The following is a 20,401-nucleotide window of genomic DNA, read 5'->3' as shown; positions in this document are numbered from 1 at the left end:
ACATACTTTTTACGATTACAAGTAATTTTATTTCACTTTCCTGCGTTTTAGATATACGATGAAAAGGTTAGTGTTCTTTTTTATTACGAGTAAGGTTTGAGGTTGTAAATGAACGAATTCCCAACAGGTACAAAGAAAATATTTCCAGCTTCTTTACAAGTGGCACTTGCTTGCACACTCGTATTTTTTTTAGATTAAAAAGTTGTGTTGCTATAATGCATACATTAATCATATGCTTCCGGCCGCGATATGGCCAGTTTTGAGTAGCATAATCAGACAAACATGTGTCCTGCCATGTACATCTTGGCCTTGTTACTTCACCGAACTCGTTTTGAAATACTAAATGTACGATGTATTAACTATGTTTCCCCATATTTTCAGTGGCGCCAACAAACATAGTTGGGGGTTATCAGGTGCGCTTCCAGAAATTTGAATAAGGGCGGGGTGGAAGGATGGCGGCAAACTTTGATCACATAAACATATTGCTACGACGTATTTCAATCATAAATGCATTTAGAATCATTAACGTACACATGTATTAACAATACCAAAATTGAAAATCATAATGTAGTATTGCAGTTCTAATACCTAAATCCATTTATGCCTAGTGGACTCTCCCATCCTTCTAAGTTTGATCAATCTATTTCCAAAATTAGGGTTGTTTAGTATATTTATTTCTATATTTAGAATATTTCTTACAGAAATTTAAGCAAACAGCGCAGACCCTTATGAGACGCCGCATCATGCGTCGTCTCATCTGGGTCTACGCTGCTTGCCAAGGCCTTTTTTTAGACGCTAGGCATACATGGGTTAACTACAATCAATTCAAGAAAGCATGTTTAATAGAAATTTGCAATCTCTCTGCTGTTAGACCTTAAAGTGAGAAAAAAAACTCGCATATCGTTAAAAGTAAAAAAAAGAAGTTTGACCGACTTTCTTGCCCTATTTTTCTGTAAATGTACGTAAGAAACAATGAACATATTTTGGCCTGATAAGTTATTGAATTATACGCAAAAGTAAACCGAAATACGAAAGTGCGTGCTCCTATATACTGCATAAACTAACTTCCAATGGCACGTATACATATTTTGTTCACGTTTAGATTTTAATAATATATACAACTATCAAATCTCTGTTTCTGCATCTGCCACCAGTTCGTAATCCAAGAGGTGCGCGAATATCGAACACTCTTGTCCGGTCATGGCGAATCGCGCAACCACCTTCAGCGCCGTTGATGCATTTCCGGTTGGGATATTCCCTTCCCATGTGAACCCTAACTTCCGCTTCAGGTGATGATAGAGCTCCCCAATGACGACGAACACCTCCGACGCCTGTGGCACGTCTAACCGGAAGGTGTAGCGCTTGTTGGTCATGAGATCACCGGAAACGGGTTCGTGGAGCGTGCAACGCTGCCAGCGGTGGTAGGTCCGCGGAAACGCCACCACTGCGGGGTTAGGTTCCTGACAGATGATCAGGTATCTGTAGGCGCAGTCTAATGACTGGCTCTCGGCACCGTCCGCCTGGGTCGCGTACAAGGAGAAAATGTAGAAGCCCTCCTTTGGGCATCGAATCATGTACGTCGCTCCTGTTTCGTTTCTGGACTTCAAAAACACGTACCTGTCAATGTCATTGACGGTCCCTGCGTGAGCGTCGTAATATTGGAACGTGTGAGTCACTTTGATTTCTTTGTCCATGTTAAACACTATGTCTAGGTAGTCGCTATCCGAGACAATCAGAGGGTCAATTTGATTTTCTGCCACTATGCCGAATTTCTCCATCACGGGCGTCGGTCCAAAGAAAGGAACCGGTGGATATGGCGGTGCAGCTCCTCTCATGTTGGGCGTACAATGAACTACGAATGAACAAGCACTTTCCAAACAATCCGCCTTCCAGTAGTCACCCGTGTAAATGGAGAAATAGTACAAGCCCGGCTTGGGAACGTTCACAGTAAATATGGCCTCGTTTTTCACATACCGCAACAATGTGCGCCCCTCTAAATTCGAGGTGTTAGTCGCCTTGTCTTGCGCTTCCAATAACGAACCGAACCCAAGAATCTTCGGCATGGTGACCCGAACTTCAACCATGCCCGTATCTGTTACTAACGTCGCACCGTAATTGGAATAAAACCGTAAACCGTAATTAAAGAAAGGCGACTTTACAACTGGCAAGTTCGTGAACTCCGAAAACGGAAGTGGAATTTCAAGTAACTGCCAGGACGCCTCGTCCGGGTAATGTTGGTAAATGTAGTCTTCTGGATCTGTAAGAAAGTAGAATTCATCATACTTGGTGAACATTTCCGGAAGTTCCTCTTTAAGGCCGGTCACCTGCCGTGCCGCCCACGTAACGTTGACGAACCGCCAGTTTCCTTCGATGGCGACAGCGGTCCAAGAGTTCCGGAAAGCGTTTCCGGTGAGATTCATGCCCGGCTTGTATCCCGCGCCCTTTGAAAAGCCGAGAACGATTTCACAATGTAGCCCAGCGTAGCTGTAACAATTTTGATATTAAATTTATCCGTGCTCACAAATATTGACGTCGAAAAAGTGCAAGAAGTCAATATAGTATAGCTTAAACAGCAATACAAAATATAACATAAAGTATTTGCAAACTTGGAAAAATCGCTTGTTTAATAATTCTTAAAAATATGCTGTGGTTATATCTTGAAAGGGAGTGCAATTTTAACTTACGATTGTAAAAGTTTTAATGATTATTTTACTCATATTAAATCAGTAAAATATTAAGTTTGAAAATGAACAAGCATTTTAATTACATACTTTTGGGAGGCGGAGAATAAGATTGGAAACCTTCGTATGCGCTGATATTAAAGAACGCACACACAAAACAAATGACCATTTTCAATGCAAAGAAGTTCGCCGCTACCTGCAGAGCTTCTTGAACAGTTGGTGGTACGTTTCCCGTCCGCTCTTCACGCCCTTCAGCAATGTCAAGGACGAATTGGGGCGCGAGATGTCACGTCCACTCGTCTTCCCAATGTCCTTTGCGATGATCCAGCGGAACAACGCTCTGCAACAAACATGACGTCGAGTTTACAAACGGTATATATCATATAACACTTTACTTTGATATTGCTTTCCTCCATGTCCAATGGTGCTCTAAACAGTTCAATTACTCAAGCAAGTAAATGTAAATCAAACCATTGAAACGTGATAATCGATGCGTGGACCTTAACTTAAATGAGATGTATGGTAGGTGCTAAAATCAGTAGCATTTGTTTCGACTTATTTTACATCTAATAATAAAGTATGTTCGATGATTAGTAATTTAAGATATATGTATAGATATTCCCCAGAGTTGGTTATACTTTTCGAGACCTCTTGATATCCAAATACCAGCTTCGTTTCCGGCAAGTAAAACATTATCCCAGTAAGAAAGGATCCCAATAACAATTTCAACGAAGATGGTCCTTCGTATTCTTTTCACCTGCATTTCTCGAGCTCGGACTGGCAGTCTCGAGTGAGATCTCGCACGAGGTCCGTGAATGTGTTATAGTCCCGATTTGATAACTGAAAAAATACCAGCAAATATGAAATTCATAAACCACTTAAGTCAGTAACATCATAATATAGCGCAACTCAAATGAAATATAATACAAAGGAATCGATTAAGACCGTGCTCTGTGAAAAAGGGTTCAATGCATGTGCGAAAAGTGTCGTCCCAGATTAGCCTGGGCAGTCCGCACAGGCTTATCAGGGACAATACTTTCCCCTTTTATGATATTTTTTTTGTTTCAAGAAAGTCTCTTCTTAGCAAAAATCAAGATTAGGCGGAAATTATCATCCATTATTAGTCTGTGCGGACTGCACATGCTAATCTGAGACGACACTTTACGCACATGCATTAAACCACCTTTGTACAGAGCACGGTCCATTTCCAAGAACTAGTTAGTGGTCCACTGCAAAGAAAGGCGCAAGAGAATCCGTTACCAATCTCTGGATTTAAAATGTGGTCAGTCCGTTAAGCTTCAGGCTAGTCAGTCCTGAGAGGATGCATTTAGTAAGAGAACGGGCGCAGACATATTTGATGTAGTTACAGTCGAATATTCTTAATAAATATGCCGAATAAAGCCATCAATCTAAAACATATAAATACGCTAATTTATAGAATAAAATCATTCAAACAGCTGTTAATTCCACAGGAAAGCCACCATAACATACCTCTAATGCCCGTTTATCTATTTGCTCAAATATAATCGGTGACTTGTACAGTTTGGACTTCCTGCCCTCTGGCGGCAGCACAGGCGGTCTCATGGAATGGTCGTAAATGCAGCTCGTATCCGCCATCCGATCCTTTGAATGTGATTTAATGATTTTAATGATTAAATGACACACGCGGCGCCTATCAAATAACTGGGTATTACATTAATTAACTTTCCCTTTTCGTTTATCTAATGCTACTAGTACATCAAGTGATATTTACATGCAAATATGCATATAACAATTACTTTAATGATATTGGGATGAAATAAGTTGCATACAAACTGTTCGATGTAAATGGTAGCTGAAGCAACATTATTTTAATACGCATTTATTTTTAACAAGGGCATTATTTAGTACTCGTGTATTTGGAATAAAGTTAACTTCATGAACTCATATTAACTTATAATAATACTAGAAATTGTGCTTACAAACATTAGGCAAATTACAACTTTCATACCCGTTATAATTTTAAAATGTACAAATTAAATACACGTTTCACTTATACTTTTTCCGCAATGAGGACCAGCATTTCTTGGCACTGCCTGTCCAGCATCCGGGATGCGCGCGCCTTCTCCTCTGTCGCCACCTTATCCTGGATGTTGCGAAGTCGGTCGTCGCGCACATTCCGGAAGTGCTCCTCGATGCGCTCCCGCCCCGCCACCAGCGCCTGTGGATTCTTCTGAACTGTCATTGGATCCATGCTAGCCAGGAGTTCTGAGGCGGCGCGCTCTTTCTCTTGGTCGACGACCGTGTCGAGCCTCCGCATTTCCTTTTCCCGTTCCTCCAACAGGAAGCGCTGCAGCCGTTCCTCTTCCTCGCGGTGCCGGCTTTCCAGCGTCCATTGAGATTCAAAAACTCGGAACTTTTCGAAATCCTGAAAGCCACGAATTTCTAGAAATACCATTGGATGTTTAAACATTTTCGGTAGGAAGTTCAACAAGGAAAATGGCTGGATTTTTTCAAAATTACAAATGTATTATTAACGTACGAATACAGGGCCGGCTCCTCCAGCACTGATTAACTCATTAATGCCTAGCGTCTAGAAAAAGGCCTTGGCAAACAGAGTAGTCCCAGATGAGACGGCGTCTCATCTGGGTCTGCGCTGTTTGCTTAAAGGAATTTCTGTAAGAAATATTCTAAATATAGAAATAAATATATTAGACATCCCTAATTTTGGAAATAAAATGATCCAATTTAGAAAGATGGGAGAGTCCTCTAGGCATAAATGGGTTAATGTAGGGCAGTTGTCACTTACTGGCGTGTGCACTTGGGACTTGTACACCAGCTATCCCAGGAAAGTGTGAGTTTGAAAACTGACAGACGTAACATAACTTGATATACTGCTTAACCCATTAATGCCTAGTGGACTCTCCCATCCTTCTAAATGTGATCACATTATTTCCAAAATTAGGGATGTCTAGTATATTTATTTCTATATTTAGAATATTTCTTACAGCAATTCCTTAAAGCAAACAGCGCAGACCCAAATGAGACGCCGCATCTGGGTCTACGCTGTATGCCAAGGCCTTTTTTTCTAGACGCTAGGCATAAATAGGTTAAAACGGCAAAGAATAAAACAATCAGACTGTCATTGTCATTTAGTCGAACTATTTCAAAAACGTTCCGTTATTATATGAAAATGCAAAACGTAAATAAATGTTTGATACGAGTATCTATTGATTATTACCAAATTTCACATTTTCAAATCCATTAGTGATAAACGCCAGACACGAAATCCGTAAGAGATGGATGTACGGTTTTTTAAGCGTCGAAATATTAAAAATGCACATTATTCCGTGACTGAACGATCTAATCTGTCTATGTGCATGCCTAGACGCAGATATTTACATTGCATTTGGTTGTAAACATTAAATTTCATGGGTTCGGTTGCGCAAATCTCAATTTAAGTGGTAACTGTATACACATCAGGAAAAAAGAAATGCAAACATTCGACTTGAAGGTATTTGCTACTGAGAGCAAATAAAAAATAATTTGATTTTTCGTATATAAACATATGCCAACCCGAGATAGGGGCGGTTGCTGATGTTAACGTATAGCTATTGCAAGTACCTGGGTTCGATCCCAAATATGATGGCGTTCTGAAGCAATCGTTCTAAACAGGAAGTGGTCAGATCAAACTCAATAAGCCTTAGATTTATTTTCGACGCAATAGGAAATGCGTTTAAACGTAAAACTAACCTGATAACTCTGGAGAATGGGCCTGGGTCGCCCGTACAGACCACCCGTCATCAGCGTGTACTCGAGGGTACTTTCAGCCGTGCCAGTCAGCCAGGACGTTCCATTGAGGCTGCGCGGCGTGACACTGACCATGCTGGAGGCCATGCTGGTGTTATGTAGGTCATGCTTGGAGGGCGTGTGCTGCACCGACCCAGCGGGGCTACCCTTCGGGCTACCACGGGGGCTGGGCTTTGGAGTGAAGTCTGGCGCCGCCTTTATGGCCGAAATCGGTTTGTCACGCTAAAATAATGTTCAATTTTTGCCGTTTAAACAACCAATTGTTAAATAGGTATTGAATACTAAGTGCATTAAGGTGGGTTCCCACTGTCGATCCGATCAACTCGATCATCCCGATCACCGAAATTTCCCGACCAAGCTCGACTAAAAATGGTTTACACGACTTCTTCTCGACCTCATGTCGATAACACACGACCTCCACACGACTCATTCACAACGTCCACTCAACCATCTTTCCGATTTCCGCTCGATCATATCGACCTATACGCGAGCCCTATACGATCTCAGCTCGACCAAGTGGACCTCAGCTCGATCGCCACCAGATCTTCACACGACCAGATCGTGATGGTCGTACTGCAGTCGTACAAAGCGATCTTAAATAACTCGGGTAGAGGTCGAGCGGATCGGGTACATAGCTCGTGTATGGTCGAATAGCAATCGGGAAGTGATCGTGTACGGTCGAGTAGCCGTCGGGTAGCAGTCTAGTAAATCTGTACATCAAATCGAATAGAGGTCGAGTGCATCGTATTGCGATCTACAATAACTCTGGTATAGGTTAAGCGGATCGGGTACAGATCGTGTAAAAGATGTAAATCCGATCGCCACACGATTGCTTCACGATCAACTCGATCTTCTACTCGACTAATACACGACCACTTCCCGAGCGCCTCTCGATCCATTTCCTACTCGACCGCTACTCGATATTTTTTGACATGTCAAAAAATATCGGGTAGGAAGCCCGACCAATGCCGACCTACCCGACCGCCCCGACCACTCATGCCGACCGAACCAGACCAGTATCCGACCGCTTGGTCGGGCTTGATCGAGTTGATCTGATCGGCAGTGGGAACCCAGCTTTAGTATGGGTAGACCGTTCATATTATATATCGCCCATCCATACAGAAAAAAATTGAATGGTGATCTGTGAGGAAAACCATAGGCTTCAATTGGGTGATGAAACACATTACGAGTGTATGGCTCTGCTATAATATATCAAGAAGAGTGGTTAAACGCCGATCAATTCAAGAACATTTTTATATTACAGCCTGTATACTTAGCTCATTTTGTAATCTCAATTGACCCTTTATTGCTTCTGCTGTTAATGATGGAAAAGAAAAGTAATGTAACCTATTGATAGTTAATTTACAACATCGGACAACTCTGAAAATCTGTTGTTAAATGATGTTATATTGCATTAATAAAGACAATTTCTGAATGCAATTTTGCATGTACAAACGCCTCAAGGGTTATACAGTATGTTTGCTTAAGACTGTTCGGTATTTGAATGGCTTAGGAGTGTTTATGTTTCTCCGATAACTTCTTTAGAAAGCACAACACAATTGTCAACAATACAGTGGCAAGTTATTAAAAAATGATAATAGCGCCCATCATATTTAAAATTATCGGAGGTATTTTGCCCCATAAATGCAATGTAGTCATATGACCACAATTATAGGGTCTTCGAGCATATATATATTTCACTTTATACAGTTTAGTGAGAAGAGTTTTACTCTATTTGTGTACAAGCATATACAGTATTATATTTTATATTACACATTAGATGAAAAAACAACAACACGACCTTCAAAAGGCAAACATATTTTGAAGTAGGACTTAAAGTTTGCAGACAACTTTTATGTGGACAGGACACTAATAAAACTGTTTGTATAGCTCTAGCAGAGAGCACACACAAATGGTTATCTGCTCCTTCGATCTTTTAGGGTATGGTTATGACAATTTACATTGTTATACAGTTGCGTTTAAAACATTCCACAAATACATCTCAAATAGTCTATTGACTATGCATAGAGGGCGGACTTACGTTTACAAAGATCACCTTTTCCAACGAACAGGTTTTGGGACGCCAAATTTTGATTATGTACTTTTTAAATAGTAGACATGTAAATTAAATAGTAATGTGTGGTTTAAACTAAATCATGAACACTAGTTTGGTACAGTTACTGAAATATATTGAGGCTAATACGAGCATAAGTGTGTCTTGTTCTGTGAAAACTGGGCTTAACTCATGTGCGGAAAGTGTCGTCCCAGATTAGCCTGTGCAGTCCGCACAGGCTAATCTGGGACGACACTTTCCGCTTTAATGGTATTTTTGTTTCAAGGAAGTCCCTCCTTACCAAAAATCAAGTTTAGGCGGAAAGTGTCGTCTTCTCTGATTAGCCTGTGCGGACTGCACAGGCTAATCTGGGACGACACTTTACGCACACGAATTAAGCCCAGTTTTCTCAGAACAAGACACAATTACTCGTAATTCAAACAGCGTCAAATTTGATCAAAGGGCATGCTTTTATTCGATATCTGTATAAGCAATCCGTGTAAGTGCATGAGAGTTGCCTAAATCGCTGGCATATCCGTGTAAATGCATGAGAAATGCATAAATCGCTGGGGCGTTGCATGCAAAATGTATGTCCATAGGCCAACAAGCTACTGCATGCGTATTTAACCCATTTAAGCATAGCGTCTAGAAAAAAAGGCCTTGGCAAACAGCGTAGACCCAGATGAGACGCCACATGATGCGGCGTCTCTTCAGGGTCTGCGCTGTTTGCTTAAAGGAATTTCTGTAAGAAATATTCTACATATAGACAATCCCAGAAATCGATTACCACCCGAATTACCCGCCCCTGAATACTCTCGCGCGCCTTCAAAACGGTACTGAAGAAATAAATATGGACCTATATATGTGTGTATAGGTCCCTACGCAAAACAAGGAAGCGAAACAGTTTTATCAAATATATTTGAGGATTTAAATAGTTTCTGTTATCAATCTGACAACCACATAATAGTTCGTGTTTTTTTTTAATAAATATAATTTACGTAATTAGTAAAAATAAGGTTCATTTGCATTCGTTTAAGAGTAATAAAACACAGCATGGACATGGACATGGTGTAGGTCCCTGGCATGAATAAGGTCTTGATTGTCATTAAACATGTTATTTAAAGGTGACGCGTGATATCTTATCTTAATTTCGGTATCTACCCATGTGCAGACATGTGTTGTCACGGGCAAACCCATAAACGCTTTTAATCCACACTTGGAACATCGTCTCCCATTTAGCGAATTCGTTCGCGCCTTGATCGCTGATGTTTTTTTCAAGAGATGTGTGTTGGTGTCATTAATAATCCGTAATTAAAGTAAAATAAATCACTTATTGTGTTCGCGTTTTTATTTTTTAAGCGTAAATTTAGACCGTTTTACGAAAATAAATTTAATAAAGACATACGTTAAGGAAATCTAGAGAACACAATTGGAACAATTTAAGTTTATTTAAGGCTCATTATTTTTCATGTTGAACATTTCAATCGTGAAGTAAGATGTTATTAAGAAAATTTAATTATATTTCAGGCAACATGTAAAACGTTATTTAAATAGTGATATAAGAAAGTTGTAGACAAACGCTGATATGTCCTTTTCAATAAAAAAGTATGACATATCCTGACATCTTACACAGTTATGCAAGCGAATTACTCCGATACTTGTTCATTTAAATCACAAAATTCATTTCCAGCTAGATATTTTTGTATTAGCTTGAGAGCGATTTTTAAATAAAAGATTGTTAAAAACCACTTTAGTTTTAGACTAAACTAGATACATAATTTAAATTTTAAAAAATCTCTTCCTGAAATCTTACAGAGTTTCGATGTAATAAAGATTTACGGAACAATTTTAGAATCACAAACTTCATTTCGGCTATAGATTTGTATATTACCTTTAAAATGACACTTACAAGGGAAATATTAATAGCGAAATGGTAACTGTTTAGACAAACAAAGATATGTATTATTCAATAAAAGAAGTCGTCTTCAGTCTTTAATCTTACAATGTTTCTTAATGAATATCTCCGGAAAGTATAGAAAGTACGACATTTAATAAGAAATAATATAGGCTTAAACAAAGACAGATATCAATATAATTGTCTACATCGACCTTAAATCTATCTTTATTAATAGCAAAGATCTATAAAAAAAAAATTTGGTCTGAATGGATGTTTCCAATCTTTATATATTGATAGATCTTTGTTAATATCTCCGGCACTATTTACGCTAAAATCACAACGTTTACTTCAGACTTTAGATATTGTTATGCCTTTATAATTATGCTTGAATAATTTTATTCCATAAAGAAATAATTAAATTTTATACAAAGGCATTACTGAAAGGTATGCTTAAAAATGCCAACTCGGCCTTAAACATTACGTGTTGTCACTGAATATTGTTGCAGAGGCACATATTTTATGAATCTATCGTGTATATTTTTTATTTAAATTATATTGATTTATGATCTGATACATATCGACACTTGGTTTCACGATTCACTTGTTTTCAATCCTACTGTGCGAAGTCATAAAGTACTGTTTATTGGAATAATGCGGGTGTACACTATGATAATGTAATCTGTTAAATTCTTCAGTACCGTTTTCAATCGCGGGTTACGTAATAGCCAATATGGCGGCGCCCATATTATCGATTCTGGGATTGTCTATAGAAATAAATATACTAGACATCCCTTATTTTGGAAATAAATTGATCCAATTTAGAAGGATGGGAGAGTCCACTAGGATTTAATGGGTTAAGAGAATGCGGAGTTAATAGGGTTGCTGTTCTGTTCTATAACACACATGATGTTCCTAAATACAGTATTTATACGTTTATTGTAAAAGCACAAGGTACAATACTATTGTTCGCGAATAATCAATTTTCGCATTAGTAAAAAACACAACAGAATATCATTATTCGCATGCATAAAAATATGCAATGTCCGTATTCACATTTGATGTGATTTTTTAAAAATCCCGTTGAAATCCTATTTTACCAAACACTTACCCGTTTTAGGCCGTTTATATTTTTAATACTATATAGTTTCGGATTCGGTCCTTACTTAATGTGAACAATACTATTTGTGAACAATATTATTAAAAATATCTACAACATGCGAGAACGTGAAGCGCGGGTGGTCGTTGTCGCTCCAACTGAACTAGCTTATCACGTGCTTCACGGAAATCAGTTAGGCATCGTTCTGGGAACACTGGGCTTAATTCATGTGCGTAAAGTGGCGTCCAACGTAAACCTATGCAGTCCGCACAGGCTAATCAGGGACGACACGTTTCCATTTTTCGTTAAGAGGGACCTTTTCACAGTTTTTGGCATGTTTTGAAATAAGTCATCAAATGCTTCATATTGATAAATGTAAACATTGGATCTTAAAAGCTCCAGTAAAAAATCAAGAATAAATTTTAAAATAGGAGAAACAAGAAATATCTTTAAAAAAGATATACGGCGTAAATAGTTTAATGAATGAGATCAAGTATAGCGAATGTCTTTTTCTGTGCAGTTCTTAGCTGCATCACACGCAGTACGGGATGTTACGGGGAGTTTTCGCGGCTTATTTTACATTATAACATATTGCTGGTCATAAACCTATAGATACAAAACAGAAAACCAAAAGAAGAATGGAAGTGAAATTTAAACATATGAGTCAACCGGCCACACGAGAAGTATCCGTATTTATAGGCGCGTTCTTCGAACAAACCTGTTTTAGTGGTTTGTCGGGCATTGCTATTTGATTCGATTATTAACAGTATCAATTATCATCGTGCTAATGCTTAAAGTGATATTATGGGCATTTTGCACTGTTGAATTGAGCTGAAAAGAATTAACAGGTCAAAATAGTTAGTTAAAATGTGGTTACTGATTAATTATCTGCAACTCACCTTGCTACCAGTTGTTTATAAAAATATATTTTATATTCGATATTCTTACGTGACCCACCCAGTCCTGTAAGCTGAAATGATCCGTAAAACAATTTCGTGTCTTTGTGTCGTATGAACAAATCTGCACTAAAACTAAATTTAGGTTCAACTCGTAAACGCATGATCAGTTGTCAAACGAAAGTACGGTTGATATTCAAATGCATTATTTTTCTCTTTCTGGTATATTGTTTTAGTATGATGATGCTGCATTAATTAATATAAGTGTATATGAATTAGAAACATCAAAAATAATCAACGGTTGCGATAGACACCTATAAACTGTTACATGCTCATAATATCACTTTAGTACATTAGGCAATATGGACGAATAATTATTGTTAAATTTATCAACAATAAAATTTATCATTGTATTGTTGAAAACACATTAAGAATCTATTATTTACATACCATAATTATATTGCTGAATATCTTCATTTAACATATTTCTGGTCTAAAGAAAATTCCAGGTCACCTAGTTCACGGATAGCGTCTTTATTATATAACGATTATTTTACTGGCCGCCAACTCCGGTGATGACCTGTATATAAACTCTGAATGTCCGCGAATTGACCCGATATACCTCGCGGGTTGAAATGCAATGCTTTAAAGTGAGGCCTCGCTTCCATTGCTCTTTATACTTTTACATGTTAACATGTTGACAGGAATAAGGAAGTAAGTACTAAATATGAGAACATAGCCTTTTAAGTATAAACGCTCTTGCGCTGGTAATACTCTGAAAATAAAAGGTGTACGCACAAACTGTATTGATGTCGAGAATTGAGTGTAAAACTGTTCTATCTATTAAGCCTTTTCATTCGAGATAAAATTGTTTCATACAGTAAAACAGTGTTACAAAGACGCGGATATGTTTCCAATGTTCTGGTGGTATACTCAAATCAGCCAATGGAATAAATGAAGTGTATTCATTCGTACCTAGCCGCGGGAAATTTTATTGGAATTTTATTGGACACTTACAAAGGTCAGGCTAAGGTGAAAAGCTGGCTTATGCAGCTTACGCCGAAAAAGTAGCCGCAGCTGGACTCGAACCAGTGGCCCCGGAGTCCTGGAGTAACCTGGAGTAAAAACGCATTTGCCCGCTCGGCTATTTTGCAAAGCATACTTGATTGAAGTATTTTATGCACTATATGAGCAATCTTCGTAGTTTCACAAAATTTAACGACAACAACAGAACTCTCCAAATTATTCAATCGTTTCGCGTTGCAACGCTTTATAACTTTTAGGATTTTAAATCGTCAAAAGATGCATATATTGGCTATATTAGACCATGGTAAATGTTCAGTAATACTGTTTCCTCACAAATATCATAACTAAAATGAAAATATGCGAATCTGAAACAACTCTTCAATTTTGTCAATTTACCAAACCGTGAAAAGATCCCTCTAAAGGATCTTTTTAAAACGAAAATACAGTTAACGCGCAAGCATTAGGCCCAGTGTTCAAGAACGAGGCCCATTTGAATCTTCAAAAGATAATTACGTCATTGAACTTAGGGGAATTAGAAAATAATTCGACCACAGAGAAGTGTAATCAACTTTCGTAAATATCGCTAAGCAAGTTTATGCAATAAGAAAATTTGACGAGTTGCAAAATGTTTGATTAATATGCAGTTACAAATGTCCCAACACTACAGGTACACATTGTTCAGTAGAGGTGACATAGAATGGTAGTTTTAACAGTCAATATAAATATAAAAAAAAAGAAAGAGAAAAACTATCCAAATAATGCGTTATTTTATTTATACAGCCTTTAATTTAATTCTACTGAACGCTCGACAAAGTAAAACATACATTTTTTGATTTTAGTACACTCAAACAAGAGGCCCATGAGGGCCTGAATCGCTCTAAACACTGTATAAGTTTGGAAAGAATATGATGGAAACTGTGTACTTAATCGCGCAAACAAAGAGAATTTTCTCAAATTCAAGGGGAGATTAGTGTGTACCTATTTCTCCGATACTGCTCATATTCAATAGGGTTCAAGTCCTCATCGATATAAAAATACTGTGAATATTTGGAGATAATTGGATGAAAACTGTGGAATTAATTGCGTAAACAAGCGGCATTTCAAAATTTTATCATATTCAAGGGGAAGTTTGCCAAGACTTGGATGAAAATTGTGGACTTTATCACATAAAAAACTGAATTTTCATTGTGTTCTCAAATTCAAGGGGAGATAATTCTGGACTTATAACTCCGATATTGCTCATTTTCAATAGGGTTTCACTCATCATTTAGATAAAGACACTGCGCAAGTTGGGGAATAATTGGATGAAAACTGTGGACTTTATTGCGCAAACAAGCCTTATTTCACATTTTTTTCAAATTCAAGGGGAGATAATTCTGGACTCATAACTCCGATATTGCTCATTTTCAATAGGGGTTGACTCATCATTCAGATAAAGACGCTGTGAAAGTTGGGAAATAATTGGATGAAAACTGTGGACTTTATTGCGTAAACAAGCCTTATTTTACAATTTTTCAAATTCAAGGAGAGATAATTCTGGACTTTTTACTCTGATGTAACCCATTTTCAATAGGGTTCGGGTCCTCATTTATATAAAGACACTTAACAAGTTTGAAAAGAATCGGATGAAAACTGTGGACTTTATCGCGTAAACAAGAAAAAGTCTAACGCACGCACGGACGGACGGACGACGGAAACCACGCCATGACACAAGCTCTTCAGGCCATCGGCCAGTAGAGCTAAACAAAAACAAGTTACGCTTAATCATAGTAACGAACTAATTCGAAGATATTCCAAAATATAAGATAAAAACGCGATAAATACTTAATTATAATAATTAACCATGAAAACCGACCCGATTAAATACAGAAAACGATGAAACTCCTTAAACTTAATGAGGAGAAAAACTCTTGTTCTATATATAACACTTCTCGTAAACTACTAGTTTTATCATTTCAAATCATACGACACTACGATGATAAAGCTTAGGCATATCGACGCTAAAGTACATAATTATAGACAGTCGGTTGCTGGAAACCGTGGGAAGATTTAAAATCAAAGTACACTTAGTTTCATACATGCTGCGACCATGAATGACAATATCGGACGTGACTAATATCACCATTGTGAAAGCGTCCGTTGCTATGGCAATGACTCTTACGATAAAATCAACAATGCAGCACGTTTAGTTAATTAGTAAAGGCTAGTTTTGATGACGGTAGAGCTGTCACGCGAAAATCGTAGTAGATGTTTTTTTAGGCTATTACTTGCCACACCTGATATAAACTTGTATAGGATAAATATATTTAAACTATTACGATATTGATGGGCATGAGCTTAATTAACAAACGACGAATAGCAGTCAAATATGTTTTCATTTCAGTTTACGTTGTCGTATTACAGTACGTACGAAACGATAATAACATGTTTATAAAATGATTATGGTCATTGACGTTAATAAAAATCTGCCGTTTATTATTCAGCGACACTGCTGCGCTAAGTTGTTCATCACGGTGCATGTACGAGACGTATTTATAAAGCGCGGCATAGGGAAATAGTTTAACCGTTTACAATTTAAAAAGTATCAACATGTAGTAAACATAGGTTTGGATTCATGTATTGGGTTTCAAATTTATGCTAAGCTTGGTTGAGCCGGCTGTTATACCACTTGGTTCTCGTTTTGCAACAAATGACAGGATAACAGCAAAAGAAACTATCAATCCCTACGCTAAAGTTGTTTACAGTAGGGTTTTATGTATCGTTCAGAAATGCATCGTCGTATTCGCATCATGTTATTATGGACAAAAAGCGGTCATCACTTGCTATTTCGTTCCACAATAAGCTATGGCGTTGTTTTTTTTTTCAAAACGATAGCAAAACGCAGACGTTTAAAACATAAAAGGCACAGTAAAAATATATTCGAACCCAGGGTTTTGAATCGTTCTGAGGTAAAGGATATTCAACGAGTTTATTATGTTAATAGTCAGATAGGTTTGTCTTAAATGTTCGCCTGTATATACTTGTCCATATATTTACCGTGTTAGTATAAGATGTACTTTAGCGGCGCCGTGGTCAACAGAGCTAAATGCGTGTGCGTACAGCGGCTTTCCAGATTAGTCTATGCAGTCCGCATGGCATAGGTCAATGATTAATCGGGAAACGACACAATTAGCTTTTATGGAACCGTTCATTTACAGAAAGTCTGTTCTAAACGAAAATACAGTCCAAGCGGAAAGCGCAGTCTCCAATAAGCCTGTGCTCACAAACATTAAGTCTCGTTTTCCCAGAAAAAGGATCATATATTATAAATGTCTTTATGTGTTTAACAGTTTATGCTTAAAATACTTGTACGTGTATAAACATTGGCCATCGTTTTGGTTAACATTAAAAGTGCAGTAAAGTTTAAATTAATATATACATCTAGTGTCATTCCTCTCGACCATGTGGCATAGCCGGTTTACGCGACACCCCAATAGCATTATATGAACATCTTAGCTCCCGATTTTTATATTTCACTTGTCGGAAGTTCAACCTATACCCAAAGATATCTGAAAGATGGTAGTGCTCGACTCGATTCTACGACCCCCCCCCCCCCACCCCCTCGCGACCCAAAGCGAAAGCCCTTACCACGGTGGCGTTTATCTAGTGTTGATTTCAAACAAATAGCTCATAAAATGTACGTATATCTATTTATTCAGAGACTTTACATTTGTTTATTTATCTTCTTTATAATTTATACTTATAGACTTGCATATAAAAAGTTAAAAACATTCTATAAAGCACGATGATTTAATTCAAATTTACTGATGCAGATACAACTAGAAATGGCGCGGCAGAGGCCGACGCGTATCCCCACGCCGCATGTTTGACCCAGGGGGCGCCCCAGGGTTGATCATGGGCCCATGCATTGTTGAGATTGACCGTATTGTCATAAGATATGTTCAGTGTCAATTTGAAGTAAATTGGTGTAGAAATGAAGAATTTATAGTAAAAGGCAATTTTGGGTGGGCGTGGTCTTTGTGGGCGGGGGCGCCCCAGGGTTGGTAATGGGGCCATACATAGTTAGGATCGACCGTATTGTCATAAGAGATGCTCAGTATCAATTTGAAGTAAATCGGTGTAGCAATGAAGAAGTTATAGTAAAAGGCAATTTTGGGTGGGCGTGGTCTATGTGGGCGGGGCACCCCAGGGTTGGTAATGGGGCCATGCATAGTTGAGATTGACCGTATTGTCATAAGATATGTTAGTATCAATTTGAAGTAAATCGGTGTAGAAATGAAGAAGTTAATGTAAAATAACATAAAAAATGAGTGAAAATCTCTGACCTGGCCCCACCCCAACCCCCATAACTTTTGACCCAGGTGTCAGATCAAAATTCCAAAAAGTGCAGGGTCGCACATATGCTCATAGCTACCATGTGTGTAAGTTTCAAGGTTCTAGTGCTTATAGTGCTTATAGTGTAGGAGGAGATAGTGGCCAGGACGGACGGACGGACGGACATACAGACAGACAGACGGACAGACGGCGTAGATAACCACAATATCCCCACGCGTTTCAAAAAGCGTGGGGATAATAAACACAACGTCATCTAATTGGGTACTGTCATTGGATTCACAATGTTACGCAGTGCACCTTTCAAATACGATACAGACAAATGATAGCACGAAAGTTTGATTAAATTAGTAGCTTAGATTGGAGATTGTCGTGTCTGAGCACTACGAATGTTACACCACGGTGGAATATGGAATCGCATTAAAAACAATTACATTACCTCTAAATGACATTGATCAAGATAGTCGGAAAATTTAGCATAGCAAATGGTTGATAGTAAATTAACCCCAGACTGCCTGTGTCTAATTACTTCAGCTTGTCTGCAGAAACCCACTTATTTAATTACAACTTTAACCACAAACAGCCATGCACATGCACACAGTTTATAAGTCGGCGTTTGCTAGCATTTATAAGTAGTGTACGTAAATTATGCAACAATCTAGTTTTATAAAATGTGCATGCATTATTTAACAAATAATTATTCAGCTATTATTTTCACCGATGACATAATTATAACGTTGTACTAAAAAATACGTGATTTCTAAACAAAGCAAATGAAAATAAAAATTATATTTTGTTACTTTTTTGTATTAAATAAAGTGTTGTATATTATAGCGTTAAAATATTAACTGAGCTGACATAATATTGGGTTACTGAATTAAACTAAAAGAGACATACGTTTTAAGAAATACTATGATATTTTAAAACCATCGCAATAAAATTAAATCTCAGCAATCATGATCTCAGCACCGAACGATCGAATGCAGATTACTGTTTTCTGCTGTACATCATTCGAGTCGCGTTATGTGGAAACTGGGCTTGATGAATGTGCAGTTCGCACAGGCTAATAAGGGACGACACTTTCCGCATTTATCGAAAATTTCATTTAAATGATGTCTCTTACAAACGCAAATCCACTATTGACATAAAGTTCTTTCCCCGTTTAGCATGTGTGGACTACAAAGGCTTTTTCTGGAGATATTTTTATTCACGTCATGCATAAAGCGCATTTTTCGAAGATCGAAGATTGTTTGGCTTAGTAACAATAGAGAAACATGCTATTTTCGCAAGCACACAATACAAGTAGCCCTTACCAAACTTTGCGAGCCGAATCCGTCCTCGAGCCCTTCGATGATGGCGCGTTCCTGCTGAATCTGGTTAATGGCTTTACCCACGTGCGTCCGACAGTACACCTCGCGATCCTGCGAGCCATTGGCGTCGTTCCGGTGGAACGTTTGCATGGTGAGCGGAAGGCCGCAGATCCGACATCGGAAGCACGCCTTGTGGTAGAGGACGCCGACGTTGACCATCTGCTCCTTGTCCCATATCCGGCGGTAGCAGCGATAGCAGGGGTCCACCGGATCTGGCGTCGCCTTCCGCTCGTATTTGAACTCGTAGAGCGTCGCGCGCTCGTAAGTGAACGCGTACTTGTAGCTGCCGTCGTCCCCACGTGTTTCCTGAACTTGAATATCCAAACCAGGGTCCTCCATTTTGTATGTCACTATGTGTGTTTTTGATTGCTTTATTATAAGCAGTGATTTATGACAATAACAGTTTTCGCCAAACTAACATAAAATATGACATTTAATCGATCATGATGATAACTCATTCTTTAACAAAATATAATCACTATTTTGAAGCACTGATTATATCCATGCTTGAAATGTTTGTCACGATATCCAGTATTCGTCACCCAGTTTATACATAGGGTTGTTTACCTGACTCGTAAAATTGAAAACATGACATAAACATACCACAATTATCATCACGTGACCTACATACCTGTGTCGCGTCTCTCTGCCCCTCGCTAGGCGTATGGAAAATTATCGACTTTTCGCTCTACCTGTAATTAACTCAATTTGACAATGTATTGGCTCGGACGAGTTGCGCCCCTTCAGACCATTACTATAATTTACATAAAAAAGCGATTCAACAATTGTGCGCGGTATTACAATCTATTTAATTTTGATGTGTAAGATGATGGAGTAAAAATACAGATAATATTGTGTGTTTTATAAGTATTCCCCTGCAGGTTTAAAACCCAGGTCCTCTTTTTCGCATCATATCATGATTTTACGGTAAATATTTTTTTATTTTTTTGTAATATTGGTAACATGTTCTGTGGATCAAATCACGAAATGTGACAGTAATTTTATATATATATATATATATATATATATATATATATATATATATATATATATATATATATATATATATATATATATATATATATATATATATATAACGAAAATATAGGTGTCCGAATATGATTTAAATAATCGAGTTAAAAATCAATTTTTTTCACTGTCATATCATATTCCTTTTATGAGTATATGAACGTAACATGCAAATTAAGGTTAGATTAACATGATTTGAGCATACATTTAAAATAAAAATAGTTCATACATC

General features: G+C 37.9%; 1 protein-coding gene across 1 annotated transcript; it reads right to left on the bottom strand.

Annotated features, from left to right (window-relative positions):
* Positions 1 to 497: 497 nt before the first annotated feature.
* LOC127848312 (hillarin-like) lies at positions 498 to 19,757 on the bottom strand. Its single transcript, XM_052380691.1, has 7 exons — positions 19,084 to 19,757; positions 6,414 to 6,692; positions 4,720 to 5,088; positions 4,173 to 4,304; positions 3,439 to 3,521; positions 2,878 to 3,021; positions 498 to 2,484 (listed from the first exon to the last, which is right to left on the bottom strand). The coding sequence occupies exons 1-7, from the start codon at positions 19,477 to 19,479 to the stop codon at positions 1,125 to 1,127; spliced, it is 2,763 nt and encodes a 920-aa protein (XP_052236651.1). The 5' UTR covers positions 19,480 to 19,757; the 3' UTR covers positions 498 to 1,124.
* Positions 19,758 to 20,401: the final 644 nt, after the last annotated feature.

This window comes from Dreissena polymorpha, chromosome 1 (genome assembly GCF_020536995.1).
Source record: "Dreissena polymorpha isolate Duluth1 chromosome 1, UMN_Dpol_1.0, whole genome shotgun sequence".
NCBI classification, from domain to species: domain Eukaryota; kingdom Metazoa; phylum Mollusca; class Bivalvia; order Myida; family Dreissenidae; genus Dreissena; species Dreissena polymorpha.
This window is presented reverse-complemented; position numbering and strand designations above follow the sequence as displayed.

Bases quoted from the DNA above. Each gene is read 5' to 3' on its own strand.
- LOC127848312 (XM_052380691.1), bottom strand. From the start codon at position 19,479: ATGGAGGACCCTGGTTTGGATATTCAAGTTCAGGAAACACGTGGGGAC. The intron at 5,089-6,413 runs GTTAGTTTTACG...CGTGGCTTTCAG, and splicing joins CCATTCTCCAGAGTTATCAG to GATTTCGAAAAGTTCCGAGT. The intron at 3,522-4,172 runs GTATGTTATGGT...GTATTTTTTCAG, and splicing joins TAGATAAACGGGCATTAGAG to TTATCAAATCGGGACTATAA.